Consider the following 12,497-nt stretch of genomic DNA (forward strand, 5'->3'; position numbering starts at 1 on the left):
CCAACTAGCTCCCAGTTTTCCTCCTCCCCAAGCCAACATTTGCCCCCAGTCTTCCTTCATTCCCAGAGATTTCAGACACAAATGGAAATGAACATCGCAATTAGCAAAAACAGCTTTTTTATTGTGGTAGTTTGTGGGTGCTCCTGTATCACGCCGAAAAAAGGCTGGGCCCTCAGCTCTGAGAGTCATTCTTAGGACCCTCTGGCTGCACACAGAGAGGGGCTGGGTAGCTGGCTGTGCTGGGGCACAAATTCACTGGGCTGGCACGGGCTGAGGGGTCTCCCGCCCACTCTCATCAGGCCCCTCCAGTCCGTTATGCTCAGCCCCCGGCTCAGGATGCTCCAGGGCGTGCCGGGTATCAGTCTGCCACAGCTGCACCAGATCCGTGGGGGTCTTTCCTGCCTGGGGTGGCGGGGCGGGGTGGGGCGGGGGCAAGAGAAAATCTGTTCACTCTCCTGAAGGCTTTCACAGAAGGTACCCTCATCGACACCACCCGTGCTTCTCAAATGGGGGCAACTGGCTACGTGTGAAGATACTTTTGGTTGTCACACTAGGGGACAGGGTACTACTGGCATCTAGTGGACAGAGGCCAAGAATGCTGCTTAAACATCCTACAACACATAGGACAGTCCCCTACAACAATCACCCAGCCTGAAATGTCAATCATGCTGAGGGTGAAAAACCCTCATTTATACCTTCTCCAGATTTTCCTGCTTTTCTCATTATCCCCTTAGCCTTTCGTGAGCCCGAGGGACTCTCCCATGCCCTCCTTTTGTGAATGCTCTGGGCCCCAAAGAAGAACTTGGACTAAGTGTTCCCTAGTCCGAGGTGTTCCCTGGACACCTTCCTCTTCCAAGGACTTCCTGCCTAGATCCTAAGAAAACTCAAAGACCACAGGAACTGACATGGAGTGCTAGGAACTGTCATGCCAGCCAAGTGCTCGGTCCCTTCCAGCTCTGGCCCTTCATGATTCTGGCCTCCTTGGGCCTGTACGTGAGGACCCCTCTGGCCCAACTGGGGGTCTTTGGGAAGTCCTCTTGCTGCCCCTCCTGCTGTCTCTCTGCACTTGCACTCTGGCACACATAGAGACACATAGAGAATGGGGCGGGCAGTTGGCATGGTGCTCTGGAAGAGGACAACTTTAGGTACTATGGAGCTGGCTAGACCCAGTGACACATGTGCCGAGGCACGGGCTGCCCCAGGGGCCTGGACGGCCCCTGCACTGTGTGAGTGCTCACGCCAGTGACTGAATCAGGGGGAATGAGCTTACCAGGTTCTTGGTCATCATGTCAGCCCCATGCAGGAGCAGCAGTTTGATGATTTTGTAGCGGTTGAGCCTCACGGCGTCATGCAGGGCAGTATCCCCTTCCTAGAGTCAGAGTGGCACTCAGCATGGCCCTTGTGGGCAGTGGGAGGGGCAAGGGTGGTGGGAGGTGGGCTAGAGACCCTGCTCAGGGCCAAGTCCTGAAGGCCCCAGGAGGAAGGACACCACCTGTAGGGGCCTGCAGGCTGCCCATGCACCCATGGCGGGGTGAGCAGCGGACAGGCTAGCACTCACTCTGTCTCTGGCATTGATGTCCAGGCCCAGGGATAGAAAGTGCTCCACAATCTCCACGTGCCCTGTCCGAACTGCCACGTGCAGCGGGGTGCTCAGCAGCTGGGTGGGAAGAATCAGGAACTGCTGGTTGACAGGGTCAGAACTATGGTACCCTTGGGGAGCAGGGGCTGTCCTAACTCCAGCTTAATCCCTCTTCCAAGTCCTAGTGCCAAGGCCTGAGCCCTGGAGGGGCAGAGAATGGTACATTTCCTACCATCCTATCCAATGGCCCAACTCTGAAGACTTAAATGCCACTTCCTCTAGGAAGCCTTCTATGATTCTTCTCTCACCCAGCTGCTCACTCTTCTACCCTTCTTTGTTTTTTTTTTTTAGATGGAGTCTTGCTCTGTTGCCCAGGCTGGAGTGCAGTGGTGCCATCTTGGCTCACTGCAAGCTCCGCCTCCCGGTTTCACACCATTCTCCTGCCTTGGCCTCCCAAGTAGCTGGGACTACAGGCGCCCACCACCATGCCCAGTTAGTTTTTTTTTTTTTTGTATTTTTAGTAGAGATGGGATTTTACTGTGTTAGCCAGGATGGTCGCAATCTCCTGACCTCATGATCTGCCCACCTTGGCCTCCCAAAGTGCTGGGATTACAGGCATGAGCCACCGCGCCTGGCCCTACCCTTCTTTTAATAATCATAATAGATGTCGTTTATTGAGAGATGACTATGTAATGGATATGGCAAAAGCTTACAAGACATTTGCCTTATGTTGAACAAATAATTCATTTACATATGTTTTCCCACCTAATCTACACAAGAACTCTGCAAGACATTTTACAGATGAGGAACAGAAGCTCAGAGGCTGTCACTTGTTCAAGGTTCTACATGAAAGAATGAATGAATAGAAGGATGGTGCATAAATAAATGAATGAATGAAGGGATAAATAAATGGAGGAATGGATGGATGAATAGATAGGTAGATAAAGGATAATGGCGGAGAACATGAACAAATCATGCATCTTTTGAGTGGTCCTAAAGCCCCCAAGACAGTGAGTCTCTTGTTCTCCCTTCTTGTCTGCTCTTCCTGCTCCTATCCTCAGATGGTGGTTCCTCAAGGGCCTGTGTGGATGGCAGGGACCAATTCGTGGGCTGGGAGGCCCAGTAGGATACTGTTTTAGCTTTCCTGCTCTGCAGCCAGAAACCAGACTAGCTCACTACCTTCCTGCCCCCTGGGCTTTCCTGCCCTTGGACCCCTGCCTTCCTCCCCACAGCCACCCCAATATCTGTTGCATCTGAGCATTGTTGCCTCACCTTATCCCTCACATTGGTGTCTGCTCCTCGGCTTTGCAGAAGTTTCACCACCTCTAAGTGGCCCCCGCGGCAGGCCCAATGCATGGCTGTGCAGTCCAGCTAGAAGGAAATGATGGGGTCTAACTACAGAGCTGCAGGGAAGAAAGCATCTGGGGGGAATGGACTCCAGCCAGAAGGGCAGAGGGATATCTAGGAGAAAGGTACAGGGAGCAGCCCTGGGCATGGGCAATGGGCCAAGTGGAACAGAAGAACACTCAGGGCCCATCTGGTCCAAGCCAGACTCACAGAGGATGCTTAGGGAGGAGAAGGGGCTAACTCAAGGTCACATAAGCCACTGAGGTGGAGTCTGGCCCCTGAGCAACCTGTTTATGCTTCAGGTTGGCACAGGTGTCTGGGAGAGGGTGTCTGTCAGTGCTGGACACACTCCTGTCTCCCATTGAATACCTGCCCTCCTACTCACCCGATCCTGGAAGTCCACAGTGGCTCCACTAGTTAGAAGCTTCTCCAGGATTTCCACGTGGCCTTCCAGGGAGGATCGGTGCAGTGCTGTCCGACGGAACTGTCCCCAGAGAGGCTGTCAGGGCCTGGCCTCTGGCTCCAGGCCTGAGCCCGTCTCCCACCCAAGCTGAGGCCCAGGCCTCTCCGACAGCTTGATTCTCACCCCTGTGCTTGGCCCCCATGTTTTCTGTGTTCTGCCAGCTCCCTTATGCTCTATCCAGACCAGCCTGGGAGCCCTCTGCCCCAGGGAACCCGGCCTTCTCACTGCCTGCCAAGCACATCAAGCCCTGCCTCTACACAGGCGGTTTCCTCTGCCAAGCATGACTGTTTTGCCCTCACTTCCTGGGAGTGCTTGATGAAATCTGCTATTCCTTCAAGATGCAGCTCAAATGCCATCATTTCCTTGAAACCTCTAGGCCAGGGATTCCCTAGGGCCCAGATAACCCTTAACTGTGAGAGTGTGTTTGAGGGCAAGTCAAGTCTTGCTGGACTCCCCAAGTGCCTAGCACAAGGCCAGAATGAACAGGTAACACTGATCACTGATTCCAGGAAAAAATAAACTTTTCCCCTTCTCCTTTCTGCCTTGGACTTTTGAAACGCTCAAGCCACAATATCTTTCCATATTCTCATGATCCAGTTACAGGCCACTGTGAGTATCTTTCCATATTCTAATGATCTGGTTACACGTCAGTCTCCCCAAGGAACCAACCCCGGCCTGTTTTATTTATTTATTTTTATTTTTATTTTTGTATTCTGGCACCTAGCATGGCACCCAGAAGTAGGAGGTACTTGGACAGACTGAAAGGATTAAGACTTTGGAGTCTAAAAAACAGAAAGGACATGCGGTCCAAGTCTACAATAATGCAGACCAAAGGTGGAAAACCACTAATGTGCCAAATTCCAGGATATGACAGCAAGAAAGCACCCCAGAAGTGTGAAAGAGGCAGTTTCAGGGAAAACAAAAATAAGTATGATGGATGATGAAAAATTTAGAAAATATGGCTGCAAGAGGGGCCGGACACGATAACTCATGCCTGTAATCCCAGCACTTCAGGAGGCTGAGGCAGGTGAATCAACTGAGAACAGGAGTTCGAGACCAGCCTGGCCAACATGTTGAAACCCTGTCTCTACTAAAAATACAAAAATTAGCCGGGTATGGTGGCGGGCTCCTGTAATCCCAGCTACTCGGGAGGCTGAGGCAGGAGAATCACTTGAACCTGGGAGGCGGAGGTTGCAGTAAGCCGAGATCACGCCACTGCACTCCAGCCTGGGTGACAGAGTGAGACTCCATCTCAAAAAAAAAAAAAGAAAAGAAAAGAAAATATGATTGTACAACATTGTAAATGTAATTAATACCACTGAATTGTACACTTAAAATGGTTAAAGTGGAACATTTCATGTTGTTTTACCATGATAAAAAAATTAAAATGGGCCAGGCGCGGTGGCTCAAGCCTGTAATCCCAGCACTTTGGGAGGCCGAGACGGGCGGATCACGAGGTCAGGAGATCAAGACCATCCTGGCTAACACGGTGAAACCCCGTCTCTACTAAAAATACAAAAACGAGCCGGGCGAGGTGGCGGGCGCCTGTAGTCCCAGCTACTCGGGAGGCTGAGGCAGGAGAATGGCGTAAACCCGGGAGGCGGAGCTTGCAGTGAGCTGAGATCTGACCACTGCACTCCAGTCCGGGCGACAATGAGACTCCGCCTCAAAAAAAAAAAAAAAAAAAAATTAAAATGGGCCAGGAGTGGTGTCTCAAGCCTGTAATCCCAGCACTTTGGGAGGCTGAGGTGGGAGGATTGCTTGAGCCTGGGAGGCGAAAGTTGCAGTGAGCTGAGATTGCACCACTGCACTCTAGCCTGGGCGACAGAGTGAGACTCTGTCTCAAAAAAAATAAAAATAAAATAAGTACAGTACTATACCATAACAAACAAAAATATCATCTCTTAACACATGCTTGATAGTTTCTTCATTCATTCAGTGAATACTTACTAAGGTGCTAATATTCCTTTTTTCCTTTTACCAAAAAAATTTTTTTACCAAAAAACATATCTATATCTATATCTATATCTATATCTATATCTATATCTACATAGAGAGGACAGGGTCTCATTCTGTTGGTTGGGCTGGTCTTGAACTCCTAAGCTCAAGCGCTCCTCCCACCTTGACCTCCTAAAGTGCTGGGATTACAGACGTGAGCCACAGTGCCCAGCCTAATATTCCATTTGATCACCGTAACATGTTGTGAGGGAAGCAGGCCATTTCACAGAGGAGGAAACTGGGCATGGAGTGGGCACCGACCCAGCCACAGGTCCCACAATTCGTGAATGAGAGAGATGGGATTTGAGCCCACATCTTCTGGTCCTGGTCTATTTTTATTTGATTACATTTTTTCTTTCTTTCCTAAACAAACATGTGACATTTGTTGCTTTGCAGGTGACTCAAGTTGGAAAAGGGTTTAAGGATTTAGGTCAATTCCTGTGCGGGGAAGGGACACCCCATTCTGAGCGCCCCAGCCGCCCACCCATCCAAAGAACAACCGTGCCTCCTCTCAGATAGGCTCACAGTGGGCTGCCCAGGAGCTGAGCAGAGTGGGTGGCAACTGACAGGGAGGCCGGTCAGGGACAGCTAGGAGCATCACCTGGTCGCACGTGTCAGCTGATCCCCCGTCAGCCAGGAACTTCTCAATGACCTTCATTTTCCCCTCCACCGCGGCTTTCAGGAAGGTCTCCTCATCCACAGGGCCAGTCTGCAGGTGTGGACGCAGCAGTCACGGGCCGTCCCGGCGATCAGAACCCTCCCGGGCTCCCCCTCCGCCCCCTCGCGGTGTCCTCCCCAGGACCCTTACGATCTCCTCGGGCTCCGGGGGCGGCTCCTGCGAGGCGGCCAGGGCGTCCCGCTTCTTCTGCTTGCGTTTCTTCCGCAGCTCAATGAGGTTCTGGATCCCGCCCACGTCAATGATCTCCCGCCGCAGGTCCAAGGACGTCTTGCGCACGCGCTCTTGGCCCTGCGCGGGATGGCCCATTAACCCCTAGGCTGGGCAGAGAGTCTGGGGGCTTGGGAGACCTCTGAGCTAAGCGGGTGGGGAGGGTGGGGTGGGCAGGAAGACCTTCTCAAGAAAGAAGGAACCAGGGTCTATCCCTCCTTCCAGGCCTAGATGGCTCTCAGATTGGGGGAATTCTGACTCAGTAGTTCAGGGGCGGGGCGGAGATTCTTCAGGGCTAGCAAGCTCTCCCGGGGATGCTGAACTCCTGGTCCATGGGCTACGTGGGGAGAGGTGCAGACAGGCCATGGCTGCCTGGCTGGTCCCCTGGGTGTAGACATTGGGTCCTCCCCGGCTTACCTTCACCTTCTGCAGGGCTGCACTCTGAGATCCGTGGTGCTTCTCATCCTCCAGTACCAGCAAGTCCATGGGCAGCTTCTGGCGTGCGTCTCCCCGGAGTTTCTGGTGATCCAAGGAGGGCACCTTCTCCAGGACCCGAGGAGACAGGCAGCCTCTCCCCCAACCACGCCAAGGACTCCCCACAGGGACCTCCTCCTGGGTGGTCTCAGAGTCCTTCTGGCTGATCCTGGAGAGCCCCCAGCAAGAGCAGGGCCCCTGGAGAGGCCCCCAAAAGGAGCGAGTTTCCCACCTCAGCTTCAGCCCCAGTCCCAACCCTGAGCTCAGACACCTGCCTGCTGACTGGCCTGGATCCCTGCAAAACAACATTAAAGGCCACCAGAGTGAGTTTGTCATGAGATTAGATATATTCACTCTTTCAAGCACCGAGATTTTTTTTTTTTTTTTTTTTTTTTTTTTTTTTTTTTTTTATTGAGACGGAGTCTCGCTTAGTCGCCCAGTCTGGAGTGCAGTGGCACGATCTCGGCTCACTGCAAGCTCCGCCTCCCGGGTTCATGCCATTCTCCTGCCTCAGCCTCCGGAGTAGCTGGGACCACAAGCACCTGCCACCCCGCCCGGCTAATTTTTTGCATTTTTAGTAGAGACGGGGTTTCACCGTGTTAGCCAGGATGGTCTCGATCTCCTGATCTCGTGATCCGCCTGCCTCGGCCTCCCAAAGTGCTGGGATTACAGGCGTGAGCCACCGCGCCCGGCCTTTTTTTTTTTTCTTTACTTTTTTGGCCCTAAAAATTCACTTTGGCTGGGTGTGGTGGTGCCAGCCTTTAGTCCCAGCTACTGGGGAGGGAGTAGCTGGGACAGAAACATTTGTCAATCCCAGGGGTTCGAGACCAGCTCCAGAGACATAGCAAGATCGTGTCTCTAAAAATAAATAGACCAGGCACAGTGGCTCACATCTGTAATCCCAGCACTTTGGGAGGCTGAGGTGGGTGGATCGCTTGAGCCAGAAGTTTGAGATCAGCCCGGGCAATATAGTGAGACCCCATCTTTATAAAAAATTTAAATAATTAGCCAAGCATGGTGGATTTTGTTGTAGTCCCAGCTACTTGGGAGACTGAGGTGGGAGGATTACTTGAGCCCAGGAAGGGGAGGTTGCAGTGAGCCAAGATCATGCCATTGCACTCCAGCCTGAGTGACAGTGAGACAGAGAGAGAATGACCCTGCCTCAAAAAATAAATAGGCCAGGCACAGCGGCTCACGCCTATAATCCAAGCACTTTGGGAGGCCAAGGCAGGTGGATTGCTTGAGCCCAGGGGTTCGAGACCAGCCATAGGCAACATGGCGAAACCCTATCCCTACTAAAAATACAAAAATTAGCCAGGCGTATTGGCACACACCTGTAGTCCCAGCTACTCGGGAGGCTGAGGCAGGAGAATCACTTGAACCCGGGAGGTGGAGGTTGCAGTGAGGCAAGATAGTGCCACTGAACTCCAGCCTGGGCAACAGAGTGAGACTCGGTCTCAAGAAAATGAATAAAAAAAAAGTAAATAAGTTTTAAAAATAAGCAAATAATTCACTTTGATGAAATAATTATGATGAGAGATGATTATATCTTAAATGGTCTTACTTTGCAATATAAAATTTGGCAACTCCTTTGTTAGATACCTTTTTGTTTCTCTCTCAGATTTCACTGATCTGTGAAGTCTAGAGCTTGGAAACTAGTGCTTTCAGGGGAACTTGGTGATGGGAGCAGCAGCTCCTCAGCCTTCAGCCTGAAATGGGCTCTAAGTCTTAACCTTCTCTTCACTGTAATCCAGGTCCAACTGCCTGCCAGGTCTCTGCATTTGCCCTCTGATTTTCCTGGACTGTTTCTTCTCTCTTTGTGATGTGCTGGCACCCCCATCTCTGCAGTCCCCACCAGGCAGCTTGTGTGGCTATGAGTCCGGGAACAATTGCCCAGGTTGGAGAGTCCTGAGTCAATGTGGCAGCCGGGAAGGAGGCCACGCTTACAGACCACTCAGGTCCCTTTCCCATTCCTCCCTGAGCTCCCACATTTGCTCCTTTTTGCTCCTTCAAGGTGGTTTTGAGAGCCGATTCCCCAGGTCTTCATTCTGAAGGTTCTATTAGCCACTGCTTTCTCCCTTTCATGTTGGGCTTCATGGTTTGAGGTCTCAGTGCTGGCCTAACCTGAAACACTGCATCGTCTTCCAAGAATGAAAGATAACCCGAGGCTGCAGCTACTGCTGCATGTGGGACTTTGGCTGGGCTCCTCAGGGAGCACCCAGAGAGCCAGCTTGTGTGTTTTTTTTTTTTTTTTTTTTTTGAGATGGAGTCCCGCTGTCACCCAGGCTGGAGTGCAGTGGCGCGATCTCGGCTCACTGCAACCTCCACCTCCTGGGTTCAAGTGATTCTCCTGCCTCAGCCTCCCAAGTAGCTGGGACTACAGGCGCATACCACCACGCCCGGCTAATTATTTTTTGTATTTTAGTAGAGACGGGGTTCCACCACGTTGCTCAGGCTGGTCACGAACTCCTGAGCTCAGGCAATCTGCCTGCCTTGTCCTCCCAAAGTGCTGGGATTACAGGTGTGAACTACCGCACCTGGCTATAATTTTTTTTGCTGTTGTTATATAGATGAGAGGTTTCCATGTTATCCAGGCTGGCCTTGAACGCCTAGCCTTGCCTCCTTATATGCCAGGACAACAGGCCTGAGCCACTGCAGCTCCCCAGCTTGTGTCTTAATCATCTTGGTGTCCCCAGCATCTGTGACAGGCCCTAGCACATAGTAGGTGCTTAGTGACTGGTGAATGAATGAATGAATGAATGAGTGAATGGATGATGACAAGCAGGCTCAGCATCTCTGCTAACCCTTAAGTTCTCAGTGATGACCTAACCCAGTAAGCTCACCACAGTAGAACTCCAGCCCCTGTGCTGGCCTCTGGGACCCTCCTTCCCTTCCCACCCTGGGGATTGTGCACAGGCTAAACAGAGGCTCTCCTCCAAGAACCCTGCCAGGCTGGGTCCTGGTAGAGACACCTGGGGACTCTAATGCTCACCCACATCTTCCCCAGACCCTAGAGCCCTTCATTTCAGGTCTTTGTGGGCTGACATACAGTAGGTGCTCAGTGACTGCTGCATTGAATGTGAGTTCATGAAACACACAAAGCTCCCACCTTACTTCATAGATTGTCGTGCAGATTAAAAGAGAGAATGCCTGTAAAATGCTTTGCACAGGGCCTGGCACTGGTGTGCTGCCAGCTCTGTAGCTATATTTATTGGATGAATGAACGGAAGAGGACTGCTCTGCATCCCCTCGCTGAAGGTCCCTGTGTCTACTGGCAGCAGTCCAGAACTGGCATAGCAGCATGACTCACCTGCCTGGCACCAGCCAACCATAGGTACATGCCCTTGGGGGAGTGAGAAGTAGGATTCCTAGAGATCCACGGATGCTTGCCCCAGCCAGGGCTCAGTCCAAGCTCTTTCCTGACCTCATCTCTTCTTCCCTTGGGGTCCTGACCCTTCCTTCCTCCTCACCCCTCATTCAGTCACACTCCTTTTTTTGAATGGCATCTACCTCCAAACTGATTTATCTCCTCCCCTCCACTCCTGTTAGGGCCAGCCTTTTCCAACAAGTCCTCAGGGCCATCAGAGCTGCCTTCCTAAAATAGGGCAGATGACACCAATCTCCCGCACTCAATAACATTTAGTGGCGCCTCACTACCCACAGAACATGGCCCTCTCTGGCTTGTATCTCTCCAGCCTTAGCCCTACTACCAGATTTTCTCAAAACTGCCACGTTTTCACTCATGGAAACTTCAGCTCCTGCATTTCCTGAGGCTGGAATACCCTCCACCATCCTGGACTCCACTGAGTCCCCTTGAAGGCCCAGCTCAGGTATCCTCCTGTCCACAGAGGAGTCTCTTTATTTATTTTTATTTATTTATTTATTTTGAGACGGAGTCTCCCTCTGTCACCCAGGCTGAAGTGCAGTAGTGCAATCTCGGCTCACTGCAACCTCCGCCTCCCGGGTTCAAGCAATTCTCCTGCCTCAGCCTCCTGAGTAGCTGGGATTACAGGTGCCCAACACCATTCCTGGCTAATTTTTGTATTTTTAGTAGAGACGGGGTTTCACCACGTTGGCTGGGCTGGTCTTGAACTCCTGACTTCAAGTGATCCACCCACCTCGAATCTCAGATCTCAAAATGCTGGGATTACAGGCTTGAGCCACTGCACCTGGCCCTGTCCACAGAGAAGTCCTTGAAGGCCCTCAGAACAATTCATGAGCCCCTTGTGTTCCTCCACTTCTGATTCACACCTCTATTTAGTCATTTCTTCCCTTTGCCTTGTTTCTTAGTTGACTATGAAGCCGACAAGTGGGCTAAAATGAATGCTGGGTTGGTAAAAAGAAGGCATGGTCTGGGCCTTATTGGTCCACCCATTTCTACAGCTCTGGGCTCTTGGCACAGCTGACACTAGATGAAGTATTAGTTTAAATAAAATGAAGAGTAGGGGCCGGGCACGGTGGCTCACACCTATAATCCCCACTCTGGGAGGCCGAGGTGGGTAGATGACCAGAGGCCAGGAGTTCGAGACCAGCCTGACCAACATAGTGAAACTCCATCTCTACTAAAAATACAAAAATTAGCCAGGCATGGTGGTGCATGCCTGTAATCCCAGCTACTCAGGAGGCTGAGGCAGGAGAATCGCTTGAACCCAGGAGGAAAAAGTTGCAGTGAGTTAAGATCGTGCCATTGCACTCCAGCCTGGGCGACAGAGGGAGACCCGGTCTCAAAAAAAGAATGAAGAGCAGGACAAGCCAGCACCCCCTGCCACCGCTCCACTTCCTTATCCCAGAGAAAATGCAATTGCTCAGAACACCACATTCCAAAGGTCTCCCCAAGGGTGGCCAGCAGGCTGGCAAAATCCATGCTTCCTTTCCCAGCATCCCTTCCTCACTGTTCCTTACTCTCTTCTTCAGTGGCCAAACACTGGAGTTTCCCCTGCCCCAGCCTTCTAGTCCGTCACTGGAGCATCACAGGGCCACACATTCCTGACAGTCCCAGGGAGCACCCAGCTGTCTGCTTTGTACAGCCCACTGTCTCTCAAGGCCCAGGAGGGTGAGCGCTCTTAGGAGGCCCAGCCCAGCTCCCCACCCCACTGACTCAGTTTTGGAGGCTGAAGCCTCAGTCTTCTGCTGCCAGCAATACCCTGAGACAGGAATGAGGCCCAACTGGGCCCTTGGGGACATCTAACCCCCTCCCCACCACAGGTGTAGCAGACAGGCTCTCCCTCCCCTTGACAACAGAGCTGGATCTCCTCAGACTCCCTTGGGCACCTCCACCCCTGCCCGCACCTCATTCTCCTCCTCCTGTGCCAGCCGCTGCTCGATGAGCGCCGTGGCCTTCTGCACCGCCTCGGAGTCCTCCATGGTGCCGTCCACAACTGCTTCTGCAGGCCACAGGGCCTCGGGGGCTTTATAGGCCAGAGCACCCACCCCTGCCCAGCTGGGCGCCTTTGCCATGAGCTCACTGGCCCAATTCTCCACCTGCCTCCCCCACCTGTCACCTTCACCTCGGGCAGCCCCAGGGAGCAGGGGGAGCCAGGGCCAGGGAACAGGGCCAGTTGCCCCATCAACTCCTGGCCTACTAGAGCTGGAGGGCACCGTGTCCAAGAGCAGGGCTGTAGGAAGGAGCCTCTCCAGCCTCTGTCCTGAGTGCTTGGGCCTGGCTGGGCCTTAGCCAAGGCAGCTGGGCTGCACAAGGGACCTGCCGGCTGCATGCTCCAGCCCAGATGACAGTGCCCCCTGCTGGATGC

At 52.5% G+C, this 12,497-nt stretch overlaps 1 protein-coding gene across 1 annotated transcript; it reads right to left on the bottom strand.

Moving 5' to 3' along the window:
* Nucleotides 1–100: 100 nt before the first annotated feature.
* On the bottom strand, nt 101–12,470 carry ANKRD2 (ankyrin repeat domain 2). Its single transcript, XM_010389555.1, has 9 exons — nt 12,037–12,470; nt 6,691–6,792; nt 6,196–6,354; nt 5,989–6,096; nt 3,312–3,410; nt 2,852–2,950; nt 1,559–1,657; nt 1,271–1,369; nt 101–402 (listed from the first exon to the last, which is right to left on the bottom strand). Exons 1-9 carry the CDS (start codon nt 12,202–12,204, stop codon nt 253–255), a joined length of 1,083 nt encoding a protein of 360 aa, XP_010387857.1. The 5' UTR covers nt 12,205–12,470; the 3' UTR covers nt 101–252.
* Between the last annotated feature and the right edge of the window lie 27 nt (nt 12,471–12,497).

The sequence above is a fragment of the Rhinopithecus roxellana genome, chromosome 11 (genome assembly GCF_007565055.1).
Source record: "Rhinopithecus roxellana isolate Shanxi Qingling chromosome 11, ASM756505v1, whole genome shotgun sequence".
Classification (NCBI taxonomy): Eukaryota; Metazoa; Chordata; class Mammalia; order Primates; family Cercopithecidae; genus Rhinopithecus; species Rhinopithecus roxellana.

Bases quoted from the DNA above. Each gene is read 5' to 3' on its own strand.
- ANKRD2 (XM_010389555.1), bottom strand. From the start codon at position 12,204: ATGGCAAAGGCGCCCAGCTGGGCAGGGGTGGGTGCTCTGGCCTATAAA. The intron at 6,097-6,195 runs GTAAGGGTCCTG...CCACACCTGCAG, and splicing joins CCCCGGAGCCCGAGGAGATC to ACTGGCCCTGTGGATGAGGA. The intron at 2,951-3,311 runs GTGAGTAGGAGG...ATTTCCTTCTAG, and splicing joins CTGTGGACTTCCAGGATCGG to CTGGACTGCACAGCCATGCA.